The sequence below is a fragment of the Hylobates moloch genome, unplaced genomic scaffold (genome assembly GCF_009828535.3).
Source record: "Hylobates moloch isolate HMO894 unplaced genomic scaffold, HMol_V3 SCAFFOLD_6, whole genome shotgun sequence".
Lineage (NCBI taxonomy): Eukaryota > Metazoa > Chordata > Mammalia > Primates > Hylobatidae > Hylobates > Hylobates moloch.
The window spans coordinates 66,043,878-66,062,906 of NW_026652281.1; the positions used below are offsets into that span (position 1 = coordinate 66,043,878).

Consider the following 19,029-nt stretch of genomic DNA (forward strand, 5'->3'; position numbering starts at 1 on the left):
ATTAAACTAAATTGATTTAGTAAAATAAATTTAAAGTGAATAATTAAATTTAAGTAAAAATCAAATATTTAGCAATCACAGAAGAATCACAACTAGTTATCTAGATCTGCATCAAAATCTCCATTTATGAAAACAACTTCTGTAATTACACCTCTCTGGGTCTATATAATTTCTCCACAACACAAATTATCTCCAGAAATAAAATCCATGCAAGCAATTCTCAAGTTTATACACTGGACTTTTAAATAACCTACACATTTATGAATTGTTACATTACGATACTTAAATTGCTATCTTTGCCAAATTAGGACATTTCTTCATCAGCTGATGACAGGACATTCTGAGCTTCTACAGGGTGGCATTGCCTGCCAGCAGATCATTTTTACCTCAGCCACCATTTTTGTCTGTACTTTAGTGTTTATATAATTCTGTGAATACTTTAGCACATCTTCCCCCTTTTTTTAATGAGTAGAAAACAGGAAATGAAAGTGATGACACTTAAGAAGTATAGGGCTCAAAGGGAATACAAAGTGAGAAATCATAAGGTAGCACACAAGAGGCAAATCTTTTGCCTCAATTGATATATTAAAGTTCTCTACTGTTTTCAGTTGTGAAGGTAAAGAACATTAAAAACTCACGCTGGGCATGGTGGCTCACGCCTGTAATCCCAACACTTTGGGAGGCTGAGATGGGTGGATCGCTTGAGGTCAAGAGTTCAAGACCAGCCTGGCCAACATGGCAAAACCCCGTCTCTACCAAAAAAAATAATAATAATGCAAAAGTTAGCTGGGCATGGTGGTGCATGCCTGTAGTCCCAGCTACCGGGGAGGCCGAGGCATGAGAATCACTTGAACCTGGGAGCCGGAGGTTGCAGTGAGTCGAGATCATGCCACTGCACTCCAGCCTAGGTGACAGAGTGAGACTGTCTCAAAACACATACACACACACACACACACACACACACACACACGAAATTTCTGAAAAATATCCTCAAAGGTTGCATCTCAAAAACAAAGTGAAATTCGAGATTATACAATGTTTTTCAGCTCTCTAGAACAGAAAGCAGATCTAGGAATCCATGAAGGCATAAAAGCAGGAGAACCACCTGGGATTCTTGGCACCTCTGTTCAAAGAATGTTAGGGACTCATTTATGCAATGTCAGGCTTGATGAACTAAAACAACTCCAACACCTTTGCTTGTAGATGTATATTTATGATCCACCATGACAAACATGCACCGACCATGTGGTTATAGTGTGACCCTAGGAGAACATTAATAATTCACATATTTGCTCCCGACATTTTTCCTAATATAAAAAGAACCAGCTCTGCAAACTAAGAAGGCTAGGGTAAGAGAGAATCTTAAAAACTGCTGTGACTATAAAGATATCAAGGGTAAAACTGATTATCCAAAATTAAGTAAAAAAGAGGCTTTAATTAAAGCTTATTAGCTTAATATGCTTACTTCTAAACAATTTATATAAGCAGAGAGTAAGGAACTCAGAATTGCATTTGGATCCACAATCTCTGCACTTGAAGCCCTCCCTTCTGCTCCCTTACCCTCCACTTTTTCACCACAGGCTAAACTCTTTGAATGCAAAATAGCATTTAATCTATACAACAACCATAGAAAGTAGGTATTATTGTTACTCCTACTTTACAGATAAAATAGAGTTTGGAGACATTAAGTAATATGTCCAAAATCTAGTTAGTAAATGGTAAAGAAGGTATTTGAACCTGGATCTGTCTGACTGTGAAGCCCATGCTCTTAACCGCTATCTTTAATATCTGACAGACCATCATGATAAACAATGGGTGTAACAAGTGTACCACCTTCCTGAGGATTTTGGAAAGGTTAGAGGTAGAGGAACAAGAATTATCCTGCCTAGATGCCAATAGCATTCCACCCTCACTGAAAAATATTGATTTAAAGTATTCTTATTCTGCATAGCTCCAGATATAAAAATTAAAAATATTTTGCCTACTTTAAGCTTTTTAATAATTTATGTTTCATTAATTCGCACTGCTTTTCTCATCAACTTTGCCTGAAAAGTAATGTTTTACACCTTTCTACAAAGATAAATTATATCAATTCTCTAAATATTGTCAGGATTCTGTTCAAATTCAAAAAAATTAAAATGGGCCAGGCTCGGTGGCTCACACCTGTAATCCCGGCACTTTGGGAGGCCAAGGCGGGTAGATCAGTTAAGGTCAGGTGTTCAAAACCAGCCTGGCCAACATGGTGAAACTCTGTCTCTACTAAAAATAAAATAGAATTAGCTGGGCCTGGTGGCGCATGCCTGTAATCCCAGCTACTCGGGAGGCTGAGGCAGGAGAATTGCTTGAACCTGGGAGGCAGAGGTTGCAGCGAGCCAGGAACGCACCACCGCACTCCAGCCTGGGCGACAGAGTGAGACTTCGTCTCAAAAAAAAAAAAATTAATTTAATTTAATTTTAAAAATAAATAAAATAAAAATAAAATGGATGGTGCCAAAGTGATTGTATGAGTGACCATAAAACCCAAAGGTATAAGGGACAATATATACTCTTTAAAGTAGCCTTGGCCAGGCACGGTGGCTCACACCTGTAATACCAACACTTTCAGAGGCCAAGGTAGGAGGACTGCTTGAGCCCAGGAGTTCAAGACCAGCCTGGGCAACATAGTGAGACCCCACCTCTACAAAAATTAAAAAATTAGCTGGGTGTGGCAGCATGTGTCTATGGCCCAGCTACTTAGGGAGCTGAGGTGGAAGGATCACTTAAGCCCGGGAGATCAAGGCTGCAGTGAGCCATGATCATGCCATTGCACTCCAGTCTGGACAACAGAGTGAGACCCTGTCTCGACTGAAAAAAAAAATTAGCCAGGTATGGTGGTGCACATTTGTGGTCCCAGCTACTCAGGAGGCTGAGGTGGGAGGATTACCTGAGCTGGGGAGGTTGAGGCTGCAGGGACCTATGATCATGCCAACCTGGGTGACAGAGACCCTGTCTCTAAAAACATAAAATAAAATAAAGGAGCCCTATACATAGGTATAGATAAGATTTTTTTTTTTTTTTGAGACAGAGTTTCGCTCTTGTTGGCCAGGCTGGAGTGCAATGGTATGATCTTGGCTCACTGCAACCTCCATCTCCCAGGTTCAAGCGACTCTCATGCCCTAGCCTCCCGAGTAGCTGGGATTTTAGGCATGTACCACCACACCCGGCTAATTTTTTGTATTTTTAGTAGAGAAAGGGTTTCACCATGTTAGACAGGCTGATCTCGAACTCCTGACCTCAGGTAATCAACCTGCCTTGCCCTCCCTAATTAAACAGACTTTTTTTAAGAATAAGTTTCAGGAGCAAAAAGGGGCAGAGGGAGGCATTGGAAAGCAGGAGTATGAGGAAACTTTATTGGGTGATGAATATGTTCACTCTTGATTTTAGTAAAGGTTCACAGGTCTATAGATATGTCAAAACTTAATAAACTGTACACTTTAAATATATGTGGTTTATTGTATGCCAATTATACATCAATACAACAATTAAAAAAAAAAAAATTTCTGAGGCCTGAAAAGCAAAACAATAGTATAAGAATACTGTCTCCAAACAGTACCAGAAAAAGATTTGAGATACTACATAATACAATAAAAGGTTTGAGGATATAACCAAGCAATTGATCCACAATTCCCTTTAGAAAAATGGCACAGGATTGCAGAAATTAGGTGGCAAAAATACTAATATGCCCAAATTGAGAACACAGGAATCTGCTTTGCCTAGAGCCCCTTTCACTAATTCAGTTCAATAGCATGTGCTGAGGCAGGGCTGGAAGAGAAACCACAGTCATACCAGACAGACACCCAATCCCAGAGGTCATAAAATGACCATCCCATTGGGCATCACTGACATGTTTGGTTTGGTCCTCACTGTTGGAAAAATAATCTTTTTTAATTAGTTGCCAACATCTAAAAATCCAGAGGTCTCCCCACCCAAATCTGAATGTTTAACCTTTCTCAAAATATCAAAAGATCTGGTAACACTTGGACTCCTGTTTCCAGCCTAGAAATAGGCCAGGCACTCTGGTCAGCCACAGATTTCCAGACTCAGTCTTCCTATTGTTCTGTCCCTGGAAGCTTGACCCATTCATTGTAATGTTTCAATACTATCTCAGTGCTCATTGCAGTGGGTGTAACTCCCACTCCAAAAGGTAAGGAGTTTTCCTACCTAAGCAACCAGTGGCAGCCAACCGAAGGCTAGACTTAGGCATCCCTTTTTAGAGAAAGCTCAATAATAGAAACAAATCCTGAAAACTGGTTCTTGGGGCATTAGTTTACAACTTCAGTGGAGAAGCTTCTGACAGATAGAATTTCCCTACTGAGGATCCTTCTCAGCCCCAGCCTCCTCACCCTTCAAACACAGATGCATACACAGTCCCAGCTCCTTCCCTAGCCTTCCCCTCCCACATTCTGCCAGGTAATGGAATGGTAACAGGAATTTTTATCATCTTGCCTCCAGCTTAAGATAAAGAAAAATTTCTTAAAAAAAAAAAAAAAAATCTGGTGAAAAGGCAAAGTCCCCAAGGAATAATCACACAAATTATTACAGGTCAAAAGGGGTCAGAAACCTATACTCATTTAATGAATAAACAACCAATATTTTATTTAATCATTTTATAACAAAAGCATTAATATTAAATCAGGTTCAAGGTAAGATTTCTTATCATCATCACTTAACATTTTTCTGGTCAATGCATACAATAATAGAACTATCACAAAGAAGTCAATTTAAAAAACAATAAAAAATAAACCTCTTAGTTTGCAGATGACCTCATTCCTAGAAGACCCAAGAGAAAGCACTGAAAAGCCATGAAAACAAATAAGGAAATTCAGTAAGGTGACCGAATGGTTACAAAATTAATATACAAAATTACAGTTGTTTCATCTCAGCAATAATCATGGAAAAAATAAGATGAATAAAAATTGAAACAGGCTGGGATCGGTGGCTCACGCTTGTGATCCCAGCACTTTGGGAGGCCGAGGTGGGTGGATCACGAGGTCAGGAGATCGAGACCACGGTGAAACCCCGTCTCTACTAAAAATATTTAAAAAAATTAGCCGGGCATGGTGGCGGGCGCCTGTAGTCCCAGCTACTCGGAGAGGCTGAAGTGGGAGAATGGCTGAACCCGGGAGGCGGAGCTTGCAGTGAGCTGAGATCGTGCCACTGCACTCCAGCCTGGGCGACAGAGCAAGACTCGTCTCAAAAAAAAAAAAAAAAATTGAAACATAATAGCAAACAAAACTATAAAATATACCCAAGAACAAAACCAACGAAAGGTGCTAGCACAGTCACATCATCCTGGAGAGGGAGACTTCCTCAGGGCTGATCAACTGTCTAATCACTACTTAGAAAGTGGGACTGGACTCTACCACAAAAGATTGACTCTCCCTCTGAACTATGCATAATCCACCCTGTCAAAGTTCAGCCTACACATGACCCAAGAGGAAATCATGGCTTGTTTCCCTAGTGACGCTCTGGACCTGATCAAAACCTACGCCTCCCAGGCCCAGTTCTGAATCACAGGAAATCCAACCCAAACTGTTCATTCCTCAGAGTGTATACAAGAAACATATCCAACCAGCAGAGAATCAGGATTCATCACTTTTCAGGAACCGGGTAAAATGTTAAGTAGAGAAAATTTACCTATTCTCTAAGGAAGGGATTTCAAGGAACTCTTTAAAAAGCTTTTGACAGAGGCCAAGTGTGGTGGCTCATGCTTGTAATCCCAGCTCTTTGGGAGGCTGAGGCAGGGTGGCTTGAGGTCAGGAGTTCGAGACCAGCCTGGCCAACATGGCCAAACCTTGTCTCTACTAAAAATACAAAAATTAGCCAGGCATGGTGATGGACACCTAAAATCCCAGCTACTACTTGGGAGGCTGAGGCATGAGAATTGCTTGAACCAGGAAGCAGAGACTGCAGTGAGCCAAGATTGTGCCACTGCACTCCAGCCTGGGTGACAAAGCGAGACTCTGTCTCAAAACAAAAGAAAACAAAACAAAACAAAAAAAGTTTTTGACAGAGAACTAACCGTAAGTGTGGAAATAAGGACATAGGCCTTTTACATTATTATTACTGAATTGAACCAAAAGAAAAAAATACTTTGGGCCAGGTGTGGTGGTTCACACCTGTAATCCCAGCACTTTGGGAGGTGGAGGCGGGCAGATCACTTGAGGTCAGGAGTTCAAGACCAGCCAGGTCAACATGGTGAAACCCCATCTCTACTCAAAATACAAAAATTAGCCGGGTACAGTGGCGTGTGCCTGTAGTCCCAGCTACTCGGGAGGCTGAGGCACGAGAATCGCTTGAACCCAGGAGGTAGAGATTGCAGTGAGCCGAGATTGCGCCACTGTACTCCAGAACAGAACAAGAATCCATTTCAAAAAGACAAAAAAAATTTGGGCTAGGCATGGTGGCTCAAGCCTATAATCCCAGGACTTTGGGAGGCTGAGGCGGGTGGATCACTTGAGGCCAGGAGTTCGAGACCACCCTGGCCAACATGGCAAAACCCCATCTCTACTAAAAATACAAAAAATTTAGCCAGGTTTGGTGGTGCACATCTGTAGTCCCAGCTACTAGGGAGGCTGAGGCACAAGAATCACTTGAACCCCTAAGGCAGAGGTTGCAGTGAGCCAAGATCATGCCACTGCACTCCAGCCTGGGGGACAGAGTGAGACTGCCTCAAAAAAGAAAAAATATTTTGAAATATGTTTATATTAATAGGAAATTCCCAATTAATACAGTCCTCAATATTTCAGAATTTGTGATTGTTTATGGTTTGGTTTCAAGATTATCTTTCTACTCTCTAGACGAAAGTAGTTTCCTAAGAATATTAACTTAGGATTGATGATTTGAAGCACCACAGAAACATCTGTTTACATTCAGATAATTAATATGCTAATTTTTATCTATTAAATTAAGCAGGTTACGTAAGGACTTTTCAAAATAATACTTCATTAGCCTGATAATAATGAATATATATAGTTGAAGTAAGAAAATGGAGGCGGGCGGATCACGAGGTCAGGAGATCGAGACCACAGTGAAACCCCGTCTCTACTAAAAATACAAAAAATTAGCCGGGCGTGGTGGAGGGCGCCTGTAGTCCCAGCTACTCGGGAGGCTGAGGCAGGAGAATGGCGTGAACCCGGGAGGCGGAGCTTGCAGTGAGCCGAGATTGCGCCACTGCACTCCAGCCTGGGCGACAGAGCGAGACTCCGTCTCAAAAAAAAAAAAACAAAAAAAAAAAACAAAAAACAAAAAACAGAAAATGGACATCTGTTGTAAGACATCCTTCAATTTAAGACTTTTACTAAATCAAACCAGTTTTCATACCTTAATTTCAATTATGGAGGTTTTACCTGTCAACAAACCAAAACAAAACAAAACAAAAAATTCTCTTTTGGGATAGAAAACAAACATTTCCATTCTTACCTTTGATGGTCTCCATTCCCAACTATCACCTATCTGTTGTGAATGTTTAATGAATTCTGCACAATAACGTTGGAATGTTTTTTCTCCAATGAACTCATCTTCTTCCATGTTAAATGATAACTGCAATATAAAAACTAAGTATTAGCATCAACTTTAGAATTATATTGAAAGGAATTCTGCTAATTGATTTATTTCTGTCAATAAACCAAAATTTGGGATGTAGAATGGCCTCAAGGCCACTAAAAAATGGTTTTGGCCAGGTGTGGTGGCTCACACCTGTAATCCCAGCAATTTGGGAGGCCAAAGCAGGAGGACAGCTCAAACCCAGGAGTTCGAGACCAGCCTGGTCAACACAACAAGACTCTGTCTATATACAAACTAAAAAACAGCCAGACATAGTGGTGTGCACCTGTCGTCTCATCTACTCAGGAGGCTGAGGCAGGAGGATCACTTGAGACCAGGAGCTCAAGACTGCAGTTAGCTACGATCATGCCACTCTACTCCAGCCTGGGCGACAGAGACCCCATCTCAAAAAAAATAAAAAACTGTTTTTGTTTTTTCTATCTTTCTCACCTATCCTCATTTTTTTGTTGTTGTTTTGTTGTTGTTGTTGTTGTTGTTGTTATTGTTGTTTTTGAGATGAAGACTCACTCTGTCATTCAGGCTGGAGTGCAAAGGCATGATCCCGGCTCACTGCAAACTTCACCTCCCAGGTTCAAGTGATTGTCCCACCTCAGCCTCTCGAGGAGCTGGGATTACAGTTGCATGCCACCACGCTGGCTAATTTTTGTATTCTTAGTAAAGACAGAGTTTCACCATGTTGGCAGGATGGTCCTAAACTCCTGACCTCAAGCGATCCACCAGCCTCAGCTTCCCAGAGTGCTGAGATTACAGGCATGAGCCACAGGGCCCAGCTTGTTTTTGTTTTTACATTCCTGTTTCTATATCTTTGGTGCTTAGCATAGTAAACACTCTAGATGCCTTTGTTCAATTGAATTAAAATCATATAAACTGCAAGGATTTTAAAACCCTGTTTGGCTCCAAGGCCAATGATCTGTCTATACTAGATAATTCCTAAACCAGTGTCATTTCTGATTATTCAAATTTAGTATAATCTATGTAAGAGTTTGTTCATTCATCCAACAAATACATAGTGAATATCTATTAAGTAGCAGGCACCATGCATAAGTAAAGGTTAGGTATACAAAAATGAAAAAATATATAGTCCTTGCCTTGTAAGAGCTCATATTCTAACAAAGGGAGATAAAAAACACAAATAATTACAGTAGAAACTCTCTTATCCAACCTCCATCTAACCAACTTGCCAGATTAATCGACACTGACTCATGTCTACAGCATGCTGATCATGAAGCGCCTCTGCTCCCATCAGTTAACTGTGTGTTCACAAACCTTATTCTCCTATCATAAATATATACTGTAATTAAATGTTAAACAAACCAAAACATAAAAGTAAAAAAGAGAGCCGGGCGTGGTGGCTCACTCAGCACTTTGGGAGGCTGAGGCAGGCGGATTACGAGGTCAGGAGATCTAGACCATCCTGGCTAACACCGTGAAACCCCGTCTCTACTAAAAATACAAAAAATTAGCCAGGCGTGGCCAGGCGCGGTGGCTCAAGCCTGTAATCCAGCACTTTGGGAGGCCGAGGCAGGCGGATCACAAGGTCAGGAGATCGAGACCAACCTGGCTAACACAGTGAAACCCCGTCTCTACTAAAAAATACAAAAAATTAGCCAAGTGTGGTGGTGGGCGCCTGTAGTCCCAGCTACTGGAGAGGCTGAGGCAGGAGAATGGCGGGAACCCGGTCGGCGGAGCTTGCAGTGAGCCGAGATTGCGCCACTGCACTCTAGCCTGGGAGACAGAGCGACACTCCGTCTCAAAAAAAATAGTAAAAAAGACAACTGTTATTTCCATAACCAAATGCCTTGGAAAGACTCAATAAAAGTGAGTCTCTCTAAGAAAAATAAACTGCTGTTGAACTAGGTATGGACAATACAACCGAAAAGATTGGTGAGCGACAGGGGAGAGAAAAGATTCCAAGCTTTCTGCCTTTAGGTGGTGGTGCAATTGAGTAAGACAGAGGTCTCTGAAGGAAGAGCAGGTTTGGGAAGAGAGATGGGTTTACTTTGGCCATACTGAGCTTGAATTTGAAATGCCCGTGGAATGTCCAAGTAAAGGGGTCTAGCAGGCATTCTGAGGTGTGCCTTGAACTCAGAAGGAAAGAGAAATCTGGGCTGGAAATACCGATTCTATATCAACATTACATAGATGGTAACAGAACCCATTTCATCAATCAGAGGGAATGCAAAACTAGACTAGCAAGAAAAGACTGATATGGTGTAGCCAGAGGAAATTTTTCCAACTGTATGATGATCCTGACATATACTGAAAGATACTAAATCAAAGAAGAATTAACTTTCATTCATAAAGAACACTAATATACTTAGTAATATTTTTAAAACTCCAACAAACTCTTACTTAGTAACAAAACTGAACAAAGTAGCCTAAGCCCTCCAGTTACTTGAGGTTTACTGAAGTATTGAAAATATTTAAACATAAAATTTCATTCAATAGCCATAGTTTATCTAATTAACAGCACTGTGCTACAAGCAAGATGACTGAACATCAAAACACTAATTGATATTTGGTTGAATACTTTTAAAATTATCTAAAGACTAGGCTTTGCTGAAGGGTGCTACATACAATAATACAAACACTTATAGCTTGATTACAAAATTAGGAAGTATAGTATATTAAAAAGATATCCATCTCAACTCGATTCATCATAATGTACCATAATGAAATATCATGGAATAATTATTATTTTTTTGCTCAAGCAAGAATATTTCAACTCAAAAATGTAAATATAATTCAATCAACATTTTTATACGTAGTTTTCAAGTTATAATACTTTCTGGTCCTCTACCAAATTCATAAACTAGTAGAGGCAGAAATTTGAATCTCAGAACTTCCTACAATGAGATGGATGAAAACATGGCTAAAAATGGAAATAACCACAACTGTGGCTTATTAAGCAATAATGGCAAGAATAATCCTTATTTTGCAAAGGAAAAAATCTTAGATATGTGAACCGCCTATGTTTCCAGACTTATCTTAAACTAAATTCAGACTACAGGTGACAACAGTCACTCAAGTGAACTCTCAGTAAAAAGATGAATTTCAATTCTCATCTCATCCTAAACAATGAATCTCTCATTTCTAGTTGTAAGTAGGTTAGAAATGAGTCAGCGCTCCTCGTGTCATAAAGTATAAGTTGTTTTGTTTTGTTTTGTTTTTTGGAGACGGAATCACCCAGGCAGTGGCATGATCACGGTTCACTGCAACCTCCGCCTCTCGAGTTCAAGCGATTCTCCTGACTCAGCCTCCCAAGTAGCTGGGACTACAGGCGCACACCACCACACCAGGCTGAATTTTTGTATTTTAGTAGAGATGGGGTTTCACTGTGTTGCCCAGGCTGGTTTTGAACTCCTGAGCTCAGGCAATTCACCCACCTCGGCCTCCCAAAGTACTAGGATTATAGGTGTGAGCCACCATGCCTGGCATAAGCTGTTAATACATCCATTTTGCTTGAGTCTTACTCTGGCTGAAGAGTTGTGTTGTTTTGTTTTTGTTTTTGTTTTGTAACATTCAATCAAAACCTTTTTCTAACTGCTTTAGCAGAGACTAAAGATTGGAAAAATAGAATAATTTTCCCTGCCAAGTGAGGGTAGTCTTTCCAAACTATAAGTTAGCCCTTAGACTAGAAACATAGAATAAGCTTATTCTGCTGCTGTTCAAATATATCTTTCCAGAACAGCAGCCTTAGCGAATTCTAGCACTGTATATAATCATTGTTTAAATGATCCTTTTTAATTGAAAACAATTTTTTCACTACCACTCTCCATATTGTTTAATGTGATTTTTAATCTAATGTGTGTGGAACTAATTCTTTGTTATTGTTTTAGTTGGAGACGTTGATTTGATGAATCTATAAATCAATGTATATCAAAGTCATAATAGGACTAAAACACTGTAAGAAATATAACTAAATTTCCTGGAACTTAAGATCATTTACAAAAACGTGATTACCACAGAACATGCTATGCATACATTTAAACATTAAAAATCATTTTTGACTAATAAAGTAGGCAATTTCCTGAATATTTGTCCCTCCTAGCAACAATTCCACATTATTTATAACTCTAAGTGTAGGCTCTTTTTTAAAAAACATGCAGTATCAGCTAGGAGAGTTAAACATCAAACCACTACTTTTATGGCAATTTGGCTTGAATTGATTTAGATTAATTTAATCACTTACCTAGCAAGGTCCTTAGGCAGTGGTCCTCAAATTTTAGACAGCAAGGAAGCACCCACAGTGCAAATTCAAATGCAGAATCTTAGGCCTTGGCCAGAAAAATAACCTGATTCTGAAGACCCAAAATAATTACTTTTAATTAGCACCTGGGATACTTTCAAAGGGAATCATGCTAAAAGATTAGCATGATCCCTAGACGAAAGATGAATCATTTTGACAGGGCTGGTAAAAGACCTGGATTTCAAGACATTTGGCAGCCTGGGTGGGACACAGAAGGCATGGCCCTGGGCGATCCAATAAAATAGCACAGAGACACATCAGAAGAGAAGTCACATCAGTCCTGACAACAGATGACTAGCAGGGCTCAATTCTCCCTCCTTGCCTTCCCATTGGAATACATATTCCAAATCAAAGTTTAAATGAGAGGCAACACTGTACCTGGCCTGGAAATGAGGAATCTCTGTTGGTAGCTGAGGCTTGCTCTGACCTCTCTATCACTAGGTCAGGGGCAAGAGAGTCATTTCACTCTCTCCCATTCCCTTCAGAGAAACAGATCCTGAGTTGCCCCACCCCTCCCGGTTTCTAGCCCCACTGGTAATTCTCTTTCAAGGCAGTTCTCTCCCAGTAGTGCAGTGTGCATGGCCAGATGTGGAAGGTAAAGCTCTGAGGTGCACTGAGTATTGTGCAGCGAGCGACAGGTAGCTGCAGGAACAGAATGAGCTCTCAGAATAGTACAGTCTCACCACTAACACCCCAAAAAACTAAAAAAAAAAAAAAACAACTATAAATTATTTCAAATCACACAAAAACACTCCTCTCATTATAGTTACAGGACCGAAAGATTCAACACTAGGAAAGGAAGACCTCTCCTAAGTAAAGAAAATGATCTATCCTTCATAAATTTGGTTGTACCCATTCATCTGCTTTCCAAGCTAACATAAAGAGGAAGATTCCTCCAGCTTCTAAGTGTAGTGAGAGAGACGAAGGAACGCTTGGTCACTCTGACCAGTCAACATGCCCCTCTTTTGTCAAGGCAAGTAAACCAAAAACATTAATAACAACACAAGACCTTTAAGAAGCTCTTGCATAAGAAAAGAGGGGAACTACCATAAACAGGAAGAGGGAAAGCTTGCTCCTGTAATGGACTTACACTAGGAATATGGAAATCAAACTGAGGAATTATCTACTCTATGTTTCCAATTTTAAAAAGACAAAGAGAAAGGGAAAGACCTCTAAAAGCAAGAGATGAGGAAGGAAAAACAGCTGAGATTAAAAAGGAAACTGGATAAGAAAAAACTGGAAGGAAATTCAAACATGTAACAGTAGATATATAAATTCGGCCGGGCGCGGTGGCTCAAGCCTGTAATCCCAGCACTTTGGGAGGCCAAGGCGGGCGGATCACGAGGTCAGGAGATCGAGACCATCCTGGCTAACACGGTGAAACCCCGTCTCTACTAAAAATACAAAAAATTAGCCGGGCGTGGTGGCGGGCGCCTGTAGTCCCAGCTACTCGGGAGGCTGAGGCAGGAGAATGGCGTGAACCCGGGAAGCGGAGCTTGCAGTGAGCCGAGATCACGCCACTGCACTCCAGCCTGGGGGACAGAGCAAGACTCCATCTCAAAAAAAAAATAAATAAATAAATAAATAAATAAATAAATAAATTCTACATTCAAGGCAACAGAGAGACGTATAGAAGCTGGAAAAAAATCACATTCGTGTTCCAGTGTATAAGCACATAAGATCCTCTCCAAACACACAAAAGAAAAAAGACCATGATGAAAACAATGCATATTGTTTGATGGAAGGACAAAGAACACAGGTCCAACCTACAAATAACTGGAATTTCTGAACTACAATCATAAGCAAATGTACAACTGAAAAACTGTTCTAAGATGGAAACAAAAAAGATTTAAAATATTTACCTATAAATTGAAAGAATTCACCATGTTTCTAAAAAAAACAAAGCTGCTGGAAAGAAACTTATGCCTAAACATAGCCTACAGGAATATCTTAATTTAAAGACTAGAAAGAAAAAGATGCAGGCCAAAAAAAAAAAAAAGGTTTACCTACAATCAACAAAAATCAGGGTGGCCTCTGCCATCTTCACCCACTGCAACGAATGCCAGATGATAGAGCAATGTCTGCAATGTCTGGGGATTTGATTTACGCTTTGTATCTTAGCATCTATAACAGATAGGCAAACAGTAAACATTTTTTTTTTTTTTTGAGACAGAGTCTCGCTCTGTCGCCCAGGCTGGAGTGCAGTGGTGCTATCTCGGCTCACTGCAAGCTTCACCTCCCAGGTTCACGCCATTCTCCTGCCTCAGCCTCCCGAGTAGCTGGGACTACAAGGGCCCGAACCAGGCCCGGCTAATTTTTTGTACTTTTTAGTAGAGATGGGGTTTCACCCTGTTAGCCAGGATGGTCTTGATCTCCTGACCTCGTGATCCGCCCATCTTGGCCTCCCGAAGTGCTGGGATTACAGGTGTGAGCCACCGCGCCCAGCCAGTAAACTTTTTTTTTAAGTTGTAAATGAATAAAAGAAAAATTCGGACCAGGCACAGTGGCTCATGCCTGTAATCCCAGCACTTTGGGAGGCTGAGACAGGAGAATCACCTGAGGTCAGGAGTTCAAGACCAGCCTGGCTAACGTGGCGAAATCCCCTCTACTAAAAATACAAAAATTAGCCAGGTGCAGTGGTGTGCACCTGTAGTCCCAGCTACTCCAGAGGCTGAGGCAGGAGAATCGCTTAAACCCAGGAGGCGAAGGTTGCAGTGAGCTAAGATTGCGCCACTGCACTCCAGCCTGGGTGACAAAGTGAGACTCCATCTTAAAAAAAAAAAGAAAAATTCAAAAATTTGAATGGACTTATTCTATATATCTCTTCTCATTTATAGTACCTTTCTTCAACTTTCCGGCCTATTCACTTCTTGAAGCTTTTCTTACACAAACTGATGTATACTTTGCAAGGCCGAGGTAGGAGGATCACTTGAGGCTAGGAATTCAAGGTTGCAGTGAGCTATGACCGTGACACTGCCCTTTAGCCTGGAAGACAGCAAGATCCTGTCTCTAAAACAAACAAACAACTACAACAACAACAAAAAACCACTGATCTATATGACATCCAATCTTTCTGATACCAGTATCATTACTTTTATTAAAAGATAATTTTTTAATAAAACTCTGCTAGGACATAAGAAAAACTGTTCCACCACTGATGACAATTTGAGCTGATCCACAGCTCAAACTCTCTTGCTGTCTTTGAACAGTGGGTAGTAGTACTAGTACAACAAACTCTAGTCAGCACATATGCCAAGTATCCCAGAATTAGGAAATAAGGAGATAATGAGGTATCCTTGGCCAAAAGTATCCAAAAAATAAGAAGAGACAGAAAGGAGCAGTGGCTCATGCCTGTAATCCCAGCATTTTGGGAGGCCAAGGTGGATCATCTGAGGTCAGGAGTTTGAGACCAGCCTGACCAACATGGTGAAACCTCATCTCTACTAAAAATACAAAAAATTGGCTGGGCGTGATGGCAGGCGCATGTAATCCCAGCTACTTGGGAGGCTGAGGCAGGAGAATCGCTTGAACCTGGGAAGCAGAGGTTGCAATGAGCTGAGATCGTGCCATTGCACTCCAGCTTGGGCGACAGAGCAAGACTCCGCCTCAGAAAAAAAAAAAAAAAGACCAACACAATATCAGAAGCTACAGAATCAATGCCAGTCTGAATACAGATGACAGAGCAAAGTATCTTTAAAATATACTACCAAGTGCCATATTTTTATTTTGGAAAATAAAAAAAGGAAATGGTTGGACATTTTTGTAATGAAAGGCACATTCCCTTTAAATTTTTCTTCTTGCAAAAGTCTTTGTTCAGAGATGAGACTAATGTGCCTTCTATTTCCACAAGTTTTTCATTCATTCACTCAGTACCTACAATACCCTAGTGCTTGCTGTGAGTGTCCTCCCAGAAAAGAATGTCAAACTTCCTGGCAAAACTGGGGAAGACTCCAAAACTTGGAGTTCTGAACACATGAATTCAATTCTTGAAGAAATGAATTTTGAAATTTGAGTAAGGGCCAACCAGGTGGAGACAAAGTCACTCCAAAAAGATGGAGGAGCTCCTGCAAAGAGGGTCTGAAAAGAAGGCAAGGTTTAAAAATAAAACAAACGGCAGTGGATGGAGCATAGCTCAGGTGGAGAAGAGTATGGGCAAATAAGGTCTAATGGTTCCCAACTTTATGGGGAACCCACTCTTCAAGGGGCTGCTTGGAAATAAATAGGATCATATTGGATTGTCAAAAAGAAGTTAAGAGTTTGCCATTGCCATTTAGTGCTGAGGGACCAGGTAAAATAAACATCCTACAATGTGCAGGACAATCCCACACAGTGAAGAGTTGTCTGTAAAAATGCCAGTAGAGCTCCCTTTGAGAAATACTGGGAAGTAGGTAAGGAATTAACAAAGTCTAGAGAATTTAACTCTAGGGACTCAGCATATCCTTTAAAATCTGCGATCACAATCTCCATTTCACTCACTAAATATTTACTAAGTACTAAAAGATAAACTAAGGCACAATAAAATTTTAAAGAATTTATTTGAGGTCAGGCACAGTAATCCTAGCACTTTGGGAGGACAAGGCAGGTGGATTGCCTGAGCTCAGGAATTCAAGACCAGCCTGGGCAAATGGTGAGATCCCACCTCTACAAAAAATGCAAAAATTAGCCTGGCATAGTGGTACATGCCTGGAGTCCCAGCTACTTGGGAGGCTAAGGTGGGAGGATAGCTTGAGCCCAGGAAATCGAGGCTGCAGTGAGCCATAATTGCACTACTGCCCTCCAGCCTGGGCGACACAAGATACTGTCTCAAAAAAACAAAAACAAGAAAATGTTTATTTAAGCAGACAATGATTAACCCATTTATGCCGGAGGTTGCACATTTTTTTTGTGTGAAAAATCAGACCTTGGCGATGACCTTGAGCAGGATATAAATAACTCCCACAAGCTTAGCATTCCAATAATGGAACACTAGGCATATTAATGAATTGGTCAGCTCCAGAATGCAAGCAATATGGGGCTGCACCAAAGGAACACAGTTAGAAGGCTTCTGAAGAGTGAATAGCAGAAGCAAGGCCAAGAAAATCTGTGACTGGTCAAAACTTAGATCATTCCAGTAAAAGTCCGTGGTTAGAGGTTAGTTGATGGTTTCTGATTGGTTAAGCTAAAGTTTCATTTTCCTAGAATACGACCATTTATACTGAGTTGGGTGTAAGTTTGTTTATGTAGGAACCCAAGGCACTGGAGCTTCCTCAGGCAATGGCCTCCCAATTAATTATTTTAACACAGGAAGCTGTTTTTGCTGGGCAATAAATATGTTTCCTTCTTTCCTTTGACCATCATGAAGTTTGGAACTTTGTGGCCTACCTTTAATAACTGTACAACATTCACAGTATATTTTCAGTATAACTCACCCTAATCACATCTTTCTATTCAAGCTTCGTATTTTTATGATCTTGATTTCTCTTTATTTTGTATGTTGTTATATATTATATAGTTTATAAGCTACCTCAAATACTTTTGGAACAAAATTGAGTTTAAATTTAAAACTCTAAGCTACAAAAGTACAATGAAAAAACAGAAAAGAAAAAGAAAACTAGATAATAAGATGGGAAGAAAAAAAATATTACACTGAGCCCCCAGATCATCCTGAGAGGTTTGAGACTTTTTTTTTTGAGAGAGGGGTCTCTATGTCACCCAGGTTGGAGGGCAGTGGTACCATCTCAGCTGACTGCAACCTCCACCTCCCAGGCTCAAGCAATCCTCCCACCTCAGCCTCTTGAGTAGCTGGGACCACATGTGTGCACCACCATGCACAGCTAATTTTTTGTATTTTTTGTAGAGACGGTTTTGCAATGTTGCCAAGGCTGGTCTCGAACTCCTCAGCTCAGGCAATTTGCCTGCCTCAGCCTCCCAAAGTGCTGAGATCACAGGCATGAACCATTGCACCCAGCCTTGGTTTAAGAGACTTTCAAAAAGAAGTATAATACAGTCTTTGCCTTCAATAGTTTGTAATCAAATTTTTTTTTATTTTTCAGAATACACATTCTTCTCAAAGTAATCAAATTTTTAGGTAAAGATTCACATTGAAAAGAACATCAGAGAATAATGGATAATAAAAAACAGTGATAAATTGTACAACCACTGTTTAAAGAATTAGTATGGATTAAAATAATTAAAATCACATATATTACTATGTATTAAGAACTGGTAATAAATCCTCAGAGCAACTTTTTGAGGTAAATTACTAGGATTTTCTTTATTTGATAGATAAGGAAATTGAGACAGAGAGGGTAACGTGTCCAAGGTAACACAGCTGTTAAGTGTAGTAATTTGACCTAAGGAAGTCTGGAACCAGAGCCTGTGCCCTACAGGAGTTAGATTTCAGTTAATCCTTGAATTATAGGAGGACATAGAAAGAAAGAAATAGAAGGGATGGGGCAGTGGCAGTGAACCTTGGAACAGATTGAAATGAGGTAGACCAGTAAAGAACCTGAATGGAGACTATAGATTGAGGGATATTGAGAATCTGGGGACAGGGTGCAGGAAGTTTACAGTCTTAAAACTCAAAGGAAGCTTGGAGACGTAGCTCTCGCCTTTAGTCTTCACTACTCAGGAGGCTGAGGCAGGAGGGCTGCTTGAGCCAGGAGTCAAGGCTGTGTAGTGCCTTCTAATTGTGCCTCTAAATAGCCACTGCACTCCAGCCTGGGCAACTTAGAGACCCCACTTCTTAAAAAACCAAAAAAAGAAACCAAAAAACCCAAAGGAGATTCCATTTAAAACAACTGGCAATAGGAAACCATTGTAGGTTCTTGAGCTCAGAAGAGATGACAAAAAGGTTTTCTCGGAAAGATGTTACGTGACAGTGATATGAAATAACCCTAGCTTCAAAGCTAAACTCCTATTACTAAGCCCTCTTCCTGGATCCTATAAACCTATGTGATCAGGTAAGCACATTAGAGAAGTCTTGTCTCTGCAGTTTTCAGCAACCATTCCCTAATTAAGATTCCTTCAGGTACAGCTTATTCTCCTATTTTCCATTCCCCAACTTTCTAATTGCTTTGTTATACTCAGGCTGCTTGTCCCCTGAAAACATTTGTTTTCAATAGATAATCACCAAATGATCTCCGTGGCTTTTTTTTTTCTTAAGTTTCCCTGATTATATTTACGATTCAAACACA

General features: G+C 40.4%; 1 protein-coding gene across 11 annotated transcripts in view; it reads right to left on the reverse strand.

The window, feature by feature from the left end:
- ATG10 (autophagy related 10) overlaps positions 1 to 19,029 on the reverse strand; it is a 424,208-nt gene that overhangs the window by 289,831 nt on the left and 115,348 nt on the right. For 9 of the 11 annotated variants that reach the window (XR_009214122.1, XR_009214121.1, XM_058440748.1 and 6 more), the window contains one exon: positions 7,462 to 7,581. Coding sequence is in view for 9 of the 11 variants with exons in the window: in XM_058440748.1 (XP_058296731.1) it covers positions 7,462 to 7,569 (108 nt within the window). In the remaining 2 variants the exon portion in view is untranslated. Of the gene's footprint in view, positions 1 to 7,461; positions 7,582 to 11,797; positions 11,835 to 19,029 lie in introns of those variants that run through there. The other 2 variants (XM_032156924.2, XM_058440749.1) reach the window with 2 other exon arrangements.